General features: G+C 36.2%; 1 protein-coding gene across 11 annotated transcripts in view; it reads right to left on the reverse strand.

Annotated features, from left to right (window-relative positions):
* The window catches only part of KIAA0586 (KIAA0586 ortholog), a 75524-nt gene that overhangs the window by 48169 nt on the left and 9879 nt on the right, over positions 1 to 17476 (reverse strand). For all 11 annotated transcript variants that reach the window (XM_075426980.1, XM_075426979.1, XM_075426977.1 and 8 more), the window contains exons 10-19: positions 17136 to 17280; positions 15839 to 15880; positions 14153 to 14379; positions 13228 to 13300; positions 12653 to 12913; positions 12039 to 12213; positions 5401 to 5589; positions 4300 to 4487; positions 2960 to 3067; positions 1663 to 1743 (exon numbers count right to left, since the gene is read on the reverse strand). In XM_075426980.1, the coding sequence (XP_075283095.1) occupies positions 1663 to 1743; positions 2960 to 3067; positions 4300 to 4487; positions 5401 to 5589; positions 12039 to 12213; positions 12653 to 12913; positions 13228 to 13300; positions 14153 to 14379; positions 15839 to 15880; positions 17136 to 17280 (1489 nt within the window). The remainder of the gene's footprint in view (positions 1 to 1662; positions 1744 to 2959; positions 3068 to 4299; positions 4488 to 5400; positions 5590 to 12038; positions 12214 to 12652; positions 12914 to 13227; positions 13301 to 14152; positions 14380 to 15838; positions 15881 to 17135; positions 17281 to 17476) is intronic.

The following is a 17476-nucleotide window of genomic DNA, read 5'->3' on the forward strand; positions in this document are numbered from 1 at the left end:
TTTGCTTTCTTTTGATGTCTTAAATACCCTTGCCACTCCAGAGGCTGATTTTATGCTTCCACATTGTGTTTGTCTTGCACATTTTTAAGAACACTGTCAGTGTGGTCACAGGCCAAACATAAGTTTCACTTGGAACATTTTTGGTATTGTGGTTAAAAGATATCGCATTGCCAAAAACAAAAGATAAAAGCAATCCAGGAGAAAAATAAAAAAAGAAAAATTTAATAACTATTATTCACATATAAAAGATTTAACATTGCAGCATTTTTTTGTGAGTTCATAAACTGCTTTCTTAAATAGCTTTCCTACTTATTTTTATAAAATAAAGCTTGCTTGTGAAAACAGAAGAAAGCTGTCCAAATAGATTTAACTCCTCCCCTCCAGTAACATAAGGTAATTTTGAAACTAAAAATGAATAAAGCATTTCCACACTTTTGATAGGTAAACCACCCCTTTAGGTGTGTTTTAACTAACTGATAATGTTAAATGATGAGCTCACTTTAAAAATAAAACTACTATACTGACCTGGAGGCTACAGAGTTAATATTTAATGTACACTTTAATCCTGGGATCAGGAGCACACAGAACACGTAAAAAGAATACATTTTGGGTAGATTTTGATAGGCACACAGCAAGTCTAGCTCACTGGAAAGAAGGGTGAGGAAAAAGCACTTCAAGAGAAATACTAGCCAACAACAGGATTTTCAAGCTCCTGGTATTTAGTGAGCCCTACATGCAGCAGAAGGTGGAAGCTGCCACCTTCCACAGAGGCAAGATAATCCCCACCAGAGGGGTGGCACCATCTTGCTCCTTTCAGAGGCAGCCTTTCCCAGCTACCACCGTGTTTCTGCTTGTGCGCGTCATCCGGAGAAGTGAAATACAGCCTGGATCACCAACCTTGAGCGCTTGTCAGCCCCCAATTTACTGACAAGAGGGCAGCAAAGGGCTTGCTACTTAAAAAAAATTAAACTGTAAAAGAGTATCTCCAGTAAACCCATGTTATCACAATCCAGTAACAAAAAGTGTTGTTAAATGTGCATGCACATTAGTTAGGCATTGAGCAAAATAAAATCTTGTCAACTCTTAGTGGAATCCATGAGATGAGTAGCACATGTTGCACGCATACACTTGCGTACACTGCTTGCCTTTCCTTTTTCTTTCAGTTACATAATTTTTGACTGAAACAAAATATTTTCCTAAAGCGTTTTAGGACCTCAAAACCAACTACAAATTGCTCTATACTAAAATTTTCTAAAAGGGAACACTCAGAAAATACTTTTCACATTTTAAAATGTAGGTCACCTTACTTAAAATCTGGAAAAGCATGTGACATATGCATTACATTCAGAGTTTGAAATTCTGACGTTTAAGTGCTATTATCACTGCTGATTTTAGAGGACTACTTTTATTTCTAGTGGATTGTAACACATCCATATAAAAGCTAATTTTAGGTTTTTATTATAATTCTTCAAAGGTCCTTTGCTTACTAACATGCAGTAACTTCTAATATTGTTTATAATTCCATATTGCTCACAATGCCTATTTTTAAAATTCCTAGTAAAGCAAACTAATTTTCTACATTGTGTTTTCAGTTATGACAGAATAATATAAAACAAACATAAAAATGTTTAAAAGGAAAAGGGACCTTTGCAATATAGTTACCTGCATGACATCTGTAACATCAATGAAATTAGTCCCTGGAAACTTTATGTCTTCCTCCCCACTGTGTACATCTTCTGGAATCTTGTAAAGACAGATTGAAATTGTTAGGTATTTCATATTGGGGGGTAAAAATGCGTTAACAGACAAACTTCATGACAAGAATGCAATTAAATCAGCACTCATTGTCAATAGCCCAAATCCAGAAAAAATGCTTTACCCATCTTAAAAGTTAGGAGGAATTTCTTAGCATAGCATAAAGAGAGATAATTAGAACTCCTTCTTGTATGCTGACAGCTAAAACCTGCTATTTCCAAATCTAACGGAATACCTCACCATCAAAATTTCTAGGGCAATACCTGTAACACTTATTAAAAAATCAGTAAGACAAAATATTGTAAAACATAGTACACGAGAGCCTAGAAGTGTTTTAAGCAATATACTTATGTGCAATTTCTACAGTGTTATTTAATAAAAATATTTTTTAATTTAAATAATTATTAAATAATAATCACTACTTTAGTCCACAGTCTCTGTCTCATTCAGTGAATACCTTGACCACAGGACTCTGGAGGACCTAACTCCTTGAGTCAGAATAGCAGCTAACGCACAGGAAAAACAGAAGGTACAATAACAATACAAAAATAACCATTGCATCACCGTGCCTTCACACTGTCCAGTCTGTGCAACGCACAAGACAGAAGTCCAGTGGAAGAAACAATATGCCATCCTGTAAACATGTGCCCTAGTTTACAACCTTCTCATACAGCATGCAGCCATTAACCTTTTAGTTCCACAAAAACTTTCATTACTGCTTAGATTAAAAACACTTCTGAGAAGTTATACGGAAAGAGAATAGAGTAGACAGGCCAGCTCCACCCACACCAGGGTCCCAGTGAACAGCTACACAGAGATGCTACTAACCACTCCAGCACAGCCAAGGAGCGGACGGAGGAATGAAGAACATCCTCAGTCTTCATGCCAGAACACTGAAGCCAGTATAAACAAGACAGACATGGGCCAATAAGGGATTACAACTCAAGAGGACAGAGAAACACTGTTTTTCTTAGAGTTTTGCCATGGTGATTATTTAATCTTGGAAGAACAGTGTCGTGCTACAATTTTTCATTTTCTTAAACAAACACCTCCTATTATAAATCCTTCAGAACAATTACTCTGTTTTTCCTGGAACTGCCTAATTTCTCTAACTAAAACAAGATAATGAGATAACTTCATAGTAATTTAACGTATTTTCTTTTTCAACAAATTTGAATTCACAGACACTCAGACCAATCAATACCTGTATTACAGCATCAGCAGCAGGAAGTGCAGGCTCAGAGCCTGGAAGAACATCGTTTACACTCACACTGTCACTTGAAATACTGTCAATATCTACATTTGGTAACACCTAGGACAGAAAAAAAGCACCAATCTGAAAATCTATGTATTAGCTCGGCTACTAGCATTAAACTTCTTAGATTCTCTCTTCCACTTGCTACTGAGCCACTAAACTTTCAGTGACCTTCTTTTCTCATACCTGTATCTGGTAACAACTTGGTTCTGAAAAACAAAATACTGTAACGTACAAAAACTAACCCCAGAAACATTCACCTCTTTTCTTGCTGTACCTGAGTTCTCCTGTCCTCTAATTCCCTGATACTTTGTCTTGCATGTGACAAAAGGTGAGTATACCTCTAACTATTTATATAGCAGAAGTGTGTTTGACTTGCAATTCGCTTACACTATGTTGGTCTACAAGCCACTGTGTAGGCTGGTTATTGGCTTCACATCATCATACATCTGGTATAGTAAAATAAAGGGATAACTGTATTACAACGGAGTTTGTAATAAAGGCATGGCCATTACAGCATCAAAATACGTTGTGGGTTTTTTTTAAGAACAAAGATTTAAATGCTTGCTTAATTCTTTTGGCAGGGGGGATCACCTTAAACATTTAAGAACTGGGTGAAATAACAGCAAAATGCATGTGGGTGGACTACAGTGATATAGCAAACTACATACTACTCTACCTGATTTAACTTTGAATTCCATGAATCATTTGTATCTGAAAGGTGTGCATAGGAGTGTGTATATTCTCAATAATTTGAATCCAAAATAATGAATGTGTAAGAAACATTAACTTCCTTGACAACAGACTCATGTAAAAAATTTTAAAAAAACAAAACAACCCACCAAGTAAGGACTGCAATGGTTGATTAATCAGGAGTGAAATCCTTGGGTTGACTATCACGCTTGAAACAGAAATCTTAATGGCCAAAGCAGTCATCCAAGAAACCTGACTCTTCTATTAATACTTTTTTTATTCCAAGTTTGTTGTGGCTCAAAAATCTTATTTTTTTCAGAGAAAGAAAACGTAACATACAACTATTTTACAAACACCCCACATAGGTGACTTTTGGAAGAAATAGCTTTCTATTTTGGTCAAATAATAAAGGAAATTGTTAAAATATGAATAAAAATATTAGCATAGCATAACAACTTCTTGGTCTCTCCACTCTATATGTTTCTAATGTTTACTGTAAACCATCTACTGATGTCGAAGTTACTGATGGATGAGACTGTCTTTAGTTAGCATTTATTAAAATAAACAAACAAATAATCATCACTCTTGATGCGTACCTGCACAGACAGTTGAGGTGGATCCTTCTTCTCTGATCTCATCTCTATTACAGCTATGTTTGGTTTCTTAATCTCAACCGGTGGTTTTCGTGGCACTTGAGGAAGAGAGGTTGTAACTGTAACAGGGTGCGGTTTACCTATCACTACACCCGCAGGCTGCAGCGAGATGTCACTAATTTGGGTTTGACCTAAGGACAGTTTAAAAACAATCAAAGGTATGTATAAATCTCAGAAGTCAGTAAATTAATAAATTAATTAACATTAAATTCTGGGTGTCTGTGTTTCACGTAAGACAGAGTGAGATCATGTGCACAATTACCGGCCAATTAAAAAGTCCCCTATTAACACTAGCTAAAGTATAGTGCTTCACCAGGTAATTTTAAGGCTTTCCTGGCAGACACTGTAAAATCAACACTGCCATTTTTTTAAATTATTCACTTTTCTTGACTACAGTGACACCTACTGCTGAAAACGAGAATAACTACTTTGTGTTTGCCCTTCAAAAAATACATACCCTGCTTCCCCCTCCTCACATTTTCTTAATCACATTGAAAATACTATTACACTTAGTATAGCATCCCACAAATTTTTGTTTGAGACACCCTTTTTTTAAACTAATTATCTTCTTTAAATGCCAATATAATCCTAAACCTTCCTGAAACAAGGCCTACATAAAGGCTTTATTGAAGGTCCAAAAATACAGAAGCCATGACAATGAATTTAGTGTGTTTGGCATAATCCTACTGAAATTGTTTATCCAAAGTCATCGTAAATGTTGAATCCAAGGGCAAATGATTCAGTTCCTGCCTACATGGATACCAAACTTAAAGCCAGAACAAGAACCCTAGAAATTTAAAGTGTACCAAAGAAGGTATGTACAGCTAAGCAAATAATTGCTCTGCCAGGGTGTCACCAGACATCCAACACGAAGAATCAGGAGACGATTTTAAACTGTTCCCCCATGTAGATTTCCTACAAGAAGGGCAGCTGAAAATCTCATGGGTCAGGGCAAATCACTGACTTAAGAAGATGGAAGTAGTATTTCCATGAAGTAGCAGTAATTAACCTTCACACATCTTTCTACAGGTTATTTGCTCCTACCTAGTGGAATAGCCATAGGAATTAGGTGACCCTCAAGTGGACCGCAGACAGCAGGCACATCTCGACTTGGACTAAAAAGATACTGATTTTCTTGGGCAAGTGCATATAAAGGATGCTGTTTCCTAGGGCTGGTTACCACCATCTGTGTGCGAGAACAAGTCTGGGTTCTTGCTGACTTTACCTTTGTACCTGAAACAAGAGCAGATAAACTGCATGTCACCAACACATGTACAAACCCAGTAACATCACACACTCTACTAGTTTAAGCCCTTCTACTGAAATAATTATAAATTTTTGCGGTGGGATAGAGGGAATGAGGGAGGGAGACTGGAAGGGCAGAATCTAAAAGTGCTAAGTTAGACGTCTCAGTATTGACAGCAATGAAGGAGTTAAACTACAATTTTTGAGCGTCTGAATCTAGCAAATAAAGGCACAGAAACGTGAAGAAAAGGACACAAGGATGGGAGTAGGTTGGAATGAAACGCATGGTTTAGCAGCTAAAAAGAAACCCATGATTCAGGTCTCAAATACATCAATAGGAGAACACGCAGGCCTGGCATAAAAAATAGGATATAGAATATAGACAAACTTTCATCCGATGTTCATCTGATCAACTGCCTCAACTTTATAAACATGCAGTTTGTCTCCAGCCTGCATGGACAGGTACTCAAAGGAACAGGTATCACCTACAAATTCCTGGTTTAACAACTCACTGCTACTGGGAAATAAAGCCATAACTAATCACCGTAAGTCTTGCAACGTCGAGGAAGCACTGATTTTTTTGGTCTAATTTTGAAAATGTATTGTTAAATTGCCACCCAGGAGTAATTCATACGGAACAATGCCTAAGCATTTAGTAGAGGATAGTATTTATCGCAATGTTGCATTTCTCACTACACAGTCAGGCAAGGTCTTATTCAACCTGTATTGTTTGCCAACAATGGATATTATTAAGGAAATTCTTAACTTTAATCTAACTGGAGAAAAACTGCCTGAAAAATCCCAAAAAAAGGAGTCAACACTCATGAATCAAGCAGAAGTGCTTCTACTGCTATTTTGTATGTGTTAGAAAAATGAACCTGGAAAGAATCACACTGATAACCAACCCTGTATCTTCACTACAGCCAAAAAATGTCATTTTACTCCTCTGTTGTTTCTAATCACCCTTCCTGTATCAACGGTCAGTTAATCCGTGGCAACAAGCACTTTTTAGCACTGTTCACATTTAATAGCTTCCTAAATAACTGAAGAATAGAAGTCAATGATTATAAAATTTAGGGATAATAAAGATTGATAATAAGACTTCTAACAAATGCTGACATGCAAGTAAGGCAATTCACTCAAGAAGTGGTATTTTTGTACACACAAATTATGGGTTACAAGCCTAGAAAAACAACAGCACATCATAACTCTTCAATGAGAAAACACAGGTCGGAAAGAAGTGTCTCTGCAAAAGGCTTTAAGGTCATGCTGGATAAGCAATGCCATGAGAAATCACAATACAATGCTATGGGAAAAGGGATAAATGTAATCCTCAGATGTCTCAACAAGATGTCAGTAAGGTGGAGCAGGAGAAGACTTCCACATATGACAATATTGCATTCAGCACTAATCCTGTATGTCCGTAAATATTAAAATAGACTGGACACTAAAAGGCTTTTTTCCTTTTTTTAAGGAAAATCACCTGGAAACTGACGTAGCTGTAAACTGAAGCCAAAAACTCACTATAAATCAGATACTAAATTTGAAGTGTCCTGTTTACTTTTGAACCGTGAGGTATCTGGCCATGGGAAGAAATAATTAAGGGCAGAATTTCTGACATCTTCAAATGATGAGCATGTGCCTTTCTGCAAAGCATAGATCAGCCAGAAAAACTGTTCTTTAGTCAAAGACAAATTACTGGACTTGGTAACATAAATAGATACAGCTCAGTGGCTTGTGATTTAGAAGGGGTCATACCACATGATCTAGCAGTCCCTCTTGGCCTTGAACTTTTGAGTAAAAGCAGAAATTGGCAACATATCTGTAATACCGCCAACTTGTAAAAACAAGGTTCTCACAGTAAGAATGATTAAGTACTGTATACACACAGCACCTCATTTTAATTGCTTTCAACTTTTCATTTCCCCCTGAAAAGTTTATTTGCACTGGGCAGAAACTAGACATTTAATTAAACTTAGCTTCAAAAAACTGGTGTTGTACATATATTTATCAGTTTGAATTATGCTAGAAAACAACTTCAATTTTTTTTTTACAAATGCTCTCTTACTTATAAAAGTGTTAGTTGGATCTTTTTCCTAACTTCCCATAAGAAACCAAGCATTAGTCACTACAGTTTATTTGCAAAGAAAATGGTTGAAAGAGTTATAAAATGACTGAAAAGAGACTCTCCAGATGGCCATTTCAGTCTTAAATAAACATCCTTATTCTAACACTAATTTAAAACAAGCTCAGTGTGGACTGCTCTAACAAAATAGAGCCATTTAATAAGCCTGGATTTTCCAGCCAATCAAACCCAAGGCCAACGACTTCCAACAATTTTTAAGCCTTTATCACCTGGCACATCAAGGCTAGGAGGGGATTCTGTGGGTATAGATCCATGAAGAAAAGAACTAACCATGCCTAATGAGAGCAACATTTCTTTCTTTTTTTAAGAACCTGGTGCTTTAAAGTGCTAATTCGACTTTGTTTCATTTTATTTACACTCCTACTACAGAGGAGTACAGATCTGTTTCTAATTTTCTTCTAGCTTTCCTGCCTTAACAGCATCTTTCAGAATAGCACCCCTCAAAAACATTTAACTATTTTGTCTTCATGAGACCCAGGTGAAACACAGAAGTACTGCTTTTCCATTTTATTGGCATGATGTAGGAAAGCACAAAAATTAAGCAGCTGGACCAAACGTGTCGTAAGAGTCAAAGTAATGCCAGTATCAAACAAAGGCTGACCTCAGTCTAAAGCCATAAAATCAGAAAACGTGGAAATGGTACACATATTAATAGGAGTGCTATTCTTGTAAGTGACATCCAGAAAAATCTGTATTCTTCCTTTCTTCCCTTAGATAAGAATACAAGGGAGTGTCTTATTTTACTTACTGTCAAGATAGAGACAAAAAACATAACTTTCTGTAACTGCATTCTAATGTGAAATAGAGAAACAAATTTTATGGTGGCTTTATTATTGCAAACACACATGTTGCTGTACTGCTGTAGTATGACTTAATGACTTGGAAGAGAATCACTCCGGGTAAAGGCTATCCAGAGTTCATTCTGTTTTCAAGCAAAGAGCTTTTAAACTGTATTTGTCACACGCAGAAGTTCTGGAAGACTGAATGCAGCACAAATCCGGTACAGTGTTCTCCTTCACCTCTCTCTGCCTCCAACAGAAAACGAGCTAAAGCACAGGAGAAGTTTATCACAACTGCATGCAACCTGTACCTTTACATTTCACTTACACTACTGAATCAAACACATTACCAGCAGAAAACTGGTAGTATCAAATGACCAAATGACCTACTTATTATAATTAGACTGGGGTGGGGGGCACTTTTTTATTCCTCTTTACAAGGCATTGTTCCTGGAGTGATGAAATCGGCCTCCCTGGAAAGGTTGTGACCTTCCATAAAGGATAAGAGCCCGATAAATATAGAAGAAAAATGTTATTTAGGACTCAGCAAAAGCAGAACTGCTGATGAAATATTTTTAAAGAAGTGTCTGTTCTCAATCCAAATCTTAGAGGTCACTGTATCTTGTTATTGCTACACTAAGTGCTTACTAGCACAAATTTTATTCAAAAAAATCTGTACAGAATAAACTAACTTACAGGTGTGCAGCACAGCCAGTAGTCTATAAAGAGTGACAGATCATGCTGGTCAAATGGGTATGCCGGCATTTTTCACAAAATAAAAGAAGTGTTTCAAGAGAGGCCAAATAAAATATATTAGCAACAAGACTAGTAGTTTTCATATGCCAAATTCTCACCTTTTAAAAATAAAGTAAGTTTAGAAAAGTCTTGCAGATTTTTGCTGGGACTATAACCCACATTCTCCAGGCAGGTTATGAGAACTGCAAATACTTTTTACCAGCAACACTTTTTCTTCATCGATCACAACTGGGCTCCAGAGCACAGGTAAGAAAAGTGCCAGGAAAAGGCATAAAGACTACACTAAGCTTAACAACAGATTCTTGTACTGTTTGGAGGATTTGCCACTGTGGATGTGACTCATAATGCCAAAAAAAACCCCAAACCCACAGCAGTGCTTGGCTTCAAAGACATATGTATGTTTTATAGCATACATTTTAATGGTCTAAAAACATGGTCTCATCAAGTGACTGCCTTCTCATGTTAATCTCTTATATTTCATACAGAATATAGTGACAGCTACAATAAAAACTTGGACACTATTTTTTAAACATGACAGTTAAGATTGCATCAAGTATATTTTCCCTGCATGGGTAACAACAGCAGAAGTGCAAGAAGCATAGAGGTCAGCCAACTAATATTTTTCCATTGATGCTCATCCTATTAACTCGGCTGTGCCCACTATCACTTTAACAGCCTTACACTTTAAACACTCTTTTTCTCCATCATTATCCTTTGTCATGTAATTTGCTCACTCTCTCCCTCAGTGAGAAGAAAAAGAAGCCCTTCCTGTCATTTTAACCTGCACTGCACTGCAGCTTTCTCCTCTTGGATTTTCCAGTTCTCACGACGTGTTGTTGGTTTCTTGCACTGTTCTTCACTTCCTTACAATGTGTAAAACAACTTCTAATAAAAGCAACTGGTATCTTGCCTAAACTTTTTGCTGCACAGATACGGGAAAGGATGAGCAGTTCTCCTATAGCTTCCATCACAATGGAAACAGCAAAGTGCAACCACCATGTAAATTTCCCCGACTAAACTTCACCCTTCACGGTAAGCATGTCTAGTTATTAAAAGTAATAGTAGTCACATCTAAATCTCCCCATAATCCTATGCAATAGTTTTTCTGGCAGATCATTTAAGGATTAATCTTAGTCTCTGTATTAAGAATCAGTAAGTTTTGAAAAGATAACTAGGAAACAAAACAGATCCAATTAAAACAGACAAATCTAAAATACACTATTTCAAACTGTTAATGAGCTGTGAAAGACAACAAAAATTACCAAGAAAATTCCAAGAACAAAACAACTGTAAGAAAATTCAGAGCAAAAGGCCACTGAAACAGAGAAAAATAGGAACTTCTGTTCTTCTGCAAACCCATTTCAAATACAATCCTACACTTTCCATACCTCCAGCATAAACACCTAGGCAAACACTGAACTGGTCTATTCTTAAAAATACTAATTTTTAAAACATAAATACAACAAAGACTGTGCCTTTGAACAGCACTTTTTTCAAGCCATACAAGTTCCACAAAGCTGGACATCAGTGTATGTTTTAATCCTGACTGAGAACATCTTTCCATGGTTTTCACAGACATCACAGCAGTGCCACATACACACACACTGCTTATTTCACATAAATATGCCAGTTCGTACTTTTCTTTTTTCTTCCTTTTATTTTACTCCTCTTTGAGTCATTACTTTGAAAGAGTTACCGCTACTGACAGGGTGGACTGATTTAAAACTAGATTGTGTTACAAACTTAGTTTACTTCAGAACAGAGAAAATAATCCATTTTGATCAAGGTTCGTCTTCGTATCTTATAATTATTTCCTTAAAGGTGGTCATCTGCATTCATATGATTTTCAATGAATAGATTAATTTTACTAGAGCAAACATTACTTTCTACTAACTCAGATAAGTGTAGATAAACTTTATCTTACATCAGATATCATCTAGTTTCACTTTTCAGTTATTTTTACACATTTTTAATAGGTCTAAAAATTAGAATCTTCTGATGTTAATACAATGCCTACAAAACTAATGAATGAATGATTAATCAACTAATAACCTTTATCAATCAATTAATTAACACTAACAAGTCAGTACAAAAAAGTCATACTCCACATTTAACCCTGACCTGACCAGCAAAAGAAGGGTTACCTCCATTTAGTGAACTGAAGCAACGCTTCTGACTAATGTCTTTGAACATTTTCAAGTTAATAGTTGTCATCTTCACACTTATCAATTTAAATTTTCATATTCAGATTCATGTATTAGAGGTTGGTAAACAAATATCAAGATTCCTCAGTTTTTCAAATCTCAGCAGATTTCTGAACTCTGAATGAATCAATCATTTAAATGACAGAACTGGATAAACCTGACATGAAGAATACATCTCGGTAACCTTTATCAAAAGCTGAGTTAGTTTTTTAACACACTAAGCTTCCAGGTGCTTATGTCATTACTTCCAGCAATTGAAATTAAATACTTCAGCTCTTTAAGACTTGGGCAACAATAAATATATACTCATATGTTTATTAAATTTAGAAAGAAGTATGAATTTGACAATCTACAATAAATGAGACAACACTAAGTACATCTGAAAACCTACTGGTATTTTTTAGTTTTGAGAAGAGCATCTTTTAACCCTACTGCAGTTGCTTAAGCTTTAAACTGAAAAGCAGATGAACTACAATTAAATAGTTTAATTTAAACAAGGAATTTCTAATAGAAAAACTGTGAAGGAACACCTTGTTCCCAAGAATTACTTACCTCTAACACACTCTATCACCTTGGGTCTTTGAAGTTTAGATTTGGGAGAAGGAGAGTTGAATCTCAGATATGGTGCTTTTTTAAGCGTGCTGCGATGGCCCATGTAAATTGGTTTCCCATAAACCTGGCACAGATAGTCTTCGTTTTGTACCACTGCACTTCCAGTCACAGCTCCCTGACACACACACAAAATAAAAAGTAGTTTACAATTCTTCATGTATGAAAATTTAAACACATCAGTAGTGTCGCAAAAGTCTACAGGAAGAAAAAGTAAGAAGTTCTGCAACAAACAGTACAGATTGCAAGCACACTCGAAAACTTATGCATACAGAATACACAGAAGCAGCTTACTAGCAGCTGAATAAAATAGCAGGTACTGGGTAAGACAAATTCCTAACACGACAATGAAGTCTACCTTGCTATGCACACTCAGCTGAGGCTTCTACAGCACATGAAAACATGAACAATCCTGACAACAGAAATTCACAGGACAGGGCTATCACTCTCCTGTAAAATTATTATGGTTACACATACAAACAATTTTTCACATGACTACAGCAACCTGAAGCATAGCAGTCATTACTAAAAAAGAAACCAATTACTCGGGAACTCACATCTACTCTTTTTTCTTTCCTCTGTAAACTTTCAGAAGAAAAGTAAGTTCTAAACCTCTGTTTGCTTGTGTTATCTTCTGCTTGCTTCTGCAATGGCTTAGCTGCAGATAAAGGCTTCTTTGTCGAGCATCCTTGGATTTTTTGACTTTTTGCTTTAATTTCTTTATTGGTCTTCATAGCCTTGATGTTTTGGGCTCTCTTGATCCATGGGACCTTTTGATCATATTTCACTTGTTCCGAATCATTTCTTGCCATTTCAGTCTAAAGATAAAACATAAACGTAATAAAAGCAGATTTTATCTTCAAGGTTATCAGAAGAGTCTGTGGATAACTTTGAAGTTCTGAGAAATGGCCTGTTTTTCATGTTAGCCAGCAACTGTGACCAGTAATTTTCATTAAGCAATGGAAGTTTTAAAATAGAGGTATTTTATTATAGCATATTACATGCTAGTAATAATAAAGTTTTCTCATGTTTTCAAATTGTGAGTGAATCATGTTTAACTACTGACATGAAAGAACAATTTAAGGTGGAAAAATACAATGTAAAAACCTGAACTCATTTTCCCCATCCATACCTGGATTTCTACACTGATTGCCTTAATCCACTCATCCACAGTCTTTCTGATACGAATCTCTTCCAATACATCACTGAAATAGAAGACAGAACTGTTTTAGGTCAGTGCCTCTTAAATTACACAATTGGTTCCTGGGAAAGTAGTGACCTATAAAGACTATAAAAACAGAAACCCGTAACAGAGAGACAGTAAGATTACGTACACCTATAGTCTCCAAAAGGCATCGAGCATATCCTATCCACGTCTCCCAAACCTAAATCTGTTCTTATGCAATGCCACCTGCAGCACCCCCGCTACGTACTAACATTATTACAAACACCTACAAATAAGCGGCAGACCAAAAGCAGATGACAAAAATTACCACTTCCTCTAACAGATAATGATAGCAGATATCATGCTTGAAAAAAACCCTTTACATTAAGAGAATAGTTACCTTTCAAGACTCAGTTGTATTTTAACAGGAAAACTTTTGTTACGATTCATGAAGGATTATTTAACACAAGTAATGATGCAAAAGTTCGAACGCCAAAGATCTGCTGTAGAACAACTAATTCTGTAACTGTTACAGGCTTATGAAGCCTCTTCTATTCCAAATGATGAAACTGCTCTTTAATTTTCCTATTAATGCAAGTTTGTCTACAAAAAGCTAAATGCTTCCTTGTAGTGGCAGCAGAGCAGTCTATCCAGATGATACAGTCTCAGAATTCAGATTTACCAAGAAGTAACAGGTACTGGTCAAAAAATTTAATCCATACCAGGAAGATCAAAAAAGATATTTCAAATGCAAGAGAATCATCTAATGAGTCAATAAATGCTTTTTTGGGGGAACTGCACTTGTTCTTCAATACATGGAATTAAAAAAATTGAGAGAGAGGTGATAAAAGGTGAGCACATACAACACAGAAAGCGCTGAATAGGGTCTAACCTGTTTGTAGTCAAGGCGTTAATCAAAGCATACATGGTATCCCCATCTTTTGCGCGAGTAACAGCTTCCAAATTTTCTTCAAGAACTTTTTTATTGTTTTGAACTCCTCTTAAAATCCTTTCAGCATCCCTCAGTATAGATTTTTGCACTTTAGCATTTTGAAGGATGGATGGTTTATTGAGCTGATGATGTATTTGAAGATCAGATGCAACTGTAGGGGTTTTTGACTAAAATTGAACGAGAACCACTAGCTTTTAATTAGAGATTGTAATTTCAATTCTCTACACACTGATCAGAATTCCTATTAATCTATTATCAAACCAAGGCCCAGCATATGAAACACCATCCACATGTACCATCATCAACTTCAATTACTCAAGAACATTCAGTATGTTGCAAACATATTTAAAAGTCAAGCAAATGGAAAGACATCCAAAAGATCTCAAATGCTAACTGATGTAATGTTATGAGAAGCAAAGCTAATGAAGCAAATAAGCAAGTGAAAAAATGGCAATTAGATACATGAAGTAGGTATTACACGCAAATCTCTCCACGTAACAGTATTTAAGCATAGTTAAATGCATAATAAAAAACAAAGTCCTCTAAATATTTGCACTCACTTAGTTTAGATCTGTCCCAAGAAACACCAAGCAATATACTTTTTTAACATGAATAAAATAAACCCTTCAACAGCACCATGATCCTCTCCTCCTTCCACTGATTTTCACTTTTCATAAGTAACAATGAAGCAACTATTCGCCTTGTACTTTGCAGAACCCTTTCACAGAGATAAAAATCGAGCATATATTAGCTGCTAAATACAAAAGGAAGGGACACAAGAACTCAGGAAACAAGGAGCCATACAACTACAGTTCTCACATTCCTTCTCACACTCCTGATAAAACCCAGAGGTCCCTAAGTAGAGTGCTTCATTTTCAAGAAAGGAAACAAAATATTTAAAAAGTGATGAATGTACATAAAGAAAAACAAACCCCCAAATAAAAACAAAATACTCAAACCTGAGTAGACTATGAAAGTATCAACTGAATGAACAGAAAAAAATCTCACAGATCACAAATCAGATTTGGCTTTAAGGCTACTCTTATCAAATCAGAATTAAATGAAAGTTTATGTTCTAACAGGTGCACTGCCAAAGCACAAAGGACATAACAAAAAAGAAATCAACGCGCTGATCCCATGATCTTGGTTTTGCCTGGTAAGCAAAGGACAATATACCAAATTATCTACCAATTTCATATAGGTTTTCATTTTTAAATTAAACTTTTTGACAAATACTAGCTCAGTAAGACAGGTGAAATTTGTGAGAAAATCTAAGAAATAGAGACACATGATCAACTGTAAAATGATGTAGTTTTTCCAGTTAGACCCAGATCATGAAATGGTAATTATATTAGCAGTCCACACCATGTCTGTTTGAGGCAGCAGCTTTCTGCCTGACATTTGTATTATTCCCTCAAGTTAGCTCACTAAGATTGACAAAGACAAGTCAAAGAGCAAGTTAAAACTTACTTCAAGTAACGTAATCTGTACATAATAGGAACTTTTTTAAAAAAAATAGAGGTATGCAATAGTTACTGTAGTGTTATCTCACTACAAGCATATCTGAAACCGTTCGAGTATTACAGTATTAAAAAAAAATAAAAAACATAAAAATTCAAGGTATACCTTAATAAGATCATTCATGCCTGACTTCCATGAATTTGCTTCCTAAAAAACAGAAGAAGAGCTGTTGAAACTTATCTAAAGACAGATCTGTCAAGGTAAAATCTAGAGTAGGTATCTGATCAATTTAACTGGGCACAAGGAACTCCTTGTGAACCGCTAAAGCTGACTGCACACTTCTTTTGGACTAGAGCACCACCTTCTGTTCCATTTGAACCGACCTCAGCGAATTCAGGCCTTTCATTTGTCATACAACAAAGCTAGCAGTCATTTACCCCAAGCATTTATTTTCTCACTCTACAAATCTCTCAAGCAGTGATGAGAAGTCAATAGCTAAGTATCTAATTGACTCAACTCCACACTTGCTAAAGTCATCATCTCTGTATTCCTGTTGACCTTTTTCATAAGGAAAAGCAGAGACTTGAAACCATATGATTTATGTCAGCTGTGCCTTTTCCACCTGCCATTCCTTCTTGCATCTTGTCCGGTTCTATTGCCTATGCTAAGGTATGTTACTCGATGAAGTTTTTAGCTATAGTGGTCAGAGCTATCATGTTCCAAGCCAATTCACAGACGTGGGGATATTCAGTCTTTCTTCTTTCCCACCGGTTATGCTTACAACAACAGAGGACCACAGCAGACAGTCTAAACGATCAGGTATACCTTGCTTCCACATGGAAACAGGTTAACAAACAGATAAAGCCTCAGTTTTCAAAAGTCAGACCCAAGGTACATGTTGCCAGCACAGAACCATTCTAGTACCATAGGTACAAAACCATTAGCGTGAGAAACACTACAATGATGTATACCAGGTCATTCTTTAGAAACAGCATTCTTCACAAAAAGAAATGGCAAAATGAGAAAGGAAGTAGCTTAAGTCACCCCCAAAGTTAACTGCAGATAAACAGAACATTGCTCTCTCCAAAATGGGAATGTTACATCAACTCTGTAGCCCTAGTACCACAGGAAGAGAGCATGCATAAAACAGGCACTGAAAATATCTGAAACCTTAAAACAAATAAACACTTTTTTTTTTAACCTGTCTTATATTTGTAGAGTGGCAGTAAGAGCCTATACAGTCTAGTCCATTGCATACTCACTGAAACATCACTCAGATTCAAAGCCCTTCTAAACACAAGGACTGCAACATTTCAAGTCATTGTAAACAAACATCAGTCTTTTGACAGAGGTAGAAGCAAGGACAACATTTTTACCGATACCAGACCTCCAAGTTTTTCTCCACACTTTTTGTTCCCGTTATTATTCAAAATCTTGGTCATTCTGATAACACAGACTTTACCTGTAGCATGTCATGCATTTCTCTTCTCAACTGGCCAAGATCTTGAAGTAAATCTTCTGCTTTTTTCACTGTTTTCTCAATTGAACTGCGATTTTGGAAGGAGCTTTCAAAAGCAGGGAATGAGTCAGCATGCAAAGCAGTATGCCTGATGGGAGAAACACTCTTGATTAACAGTCTCGTGGCTCCTCATGTGGCCCAAGAAAGTAGCCAACTTTGAAACTAAGCATGAATTTAAAATGCAAGAATACCAAACCTTTACACATAAAATAGAATTTGCTTTTTCATCTGAGGTTACAGACAGGTTATTGGTTTACCTCTGTTTACCACTTAACACCACCTTG

The sequence above is a fragment of the Opisthocomus hoazin genome, chromosome 7 (genome assembly GCF_030867145.1).
Source record: "Opisthocomus hoazin isolate bOpiHoa1 chromosome 7, bOpiHoa1.hap1, whole genome shotgun sequence".
NCBI classification, from domain to species: Eukaryota; Metazoa; Chordata; class Aves; order Opisthocomiformes; family Opisthocomidae; genus Opisthocomus; species Opisthocomus hoazin.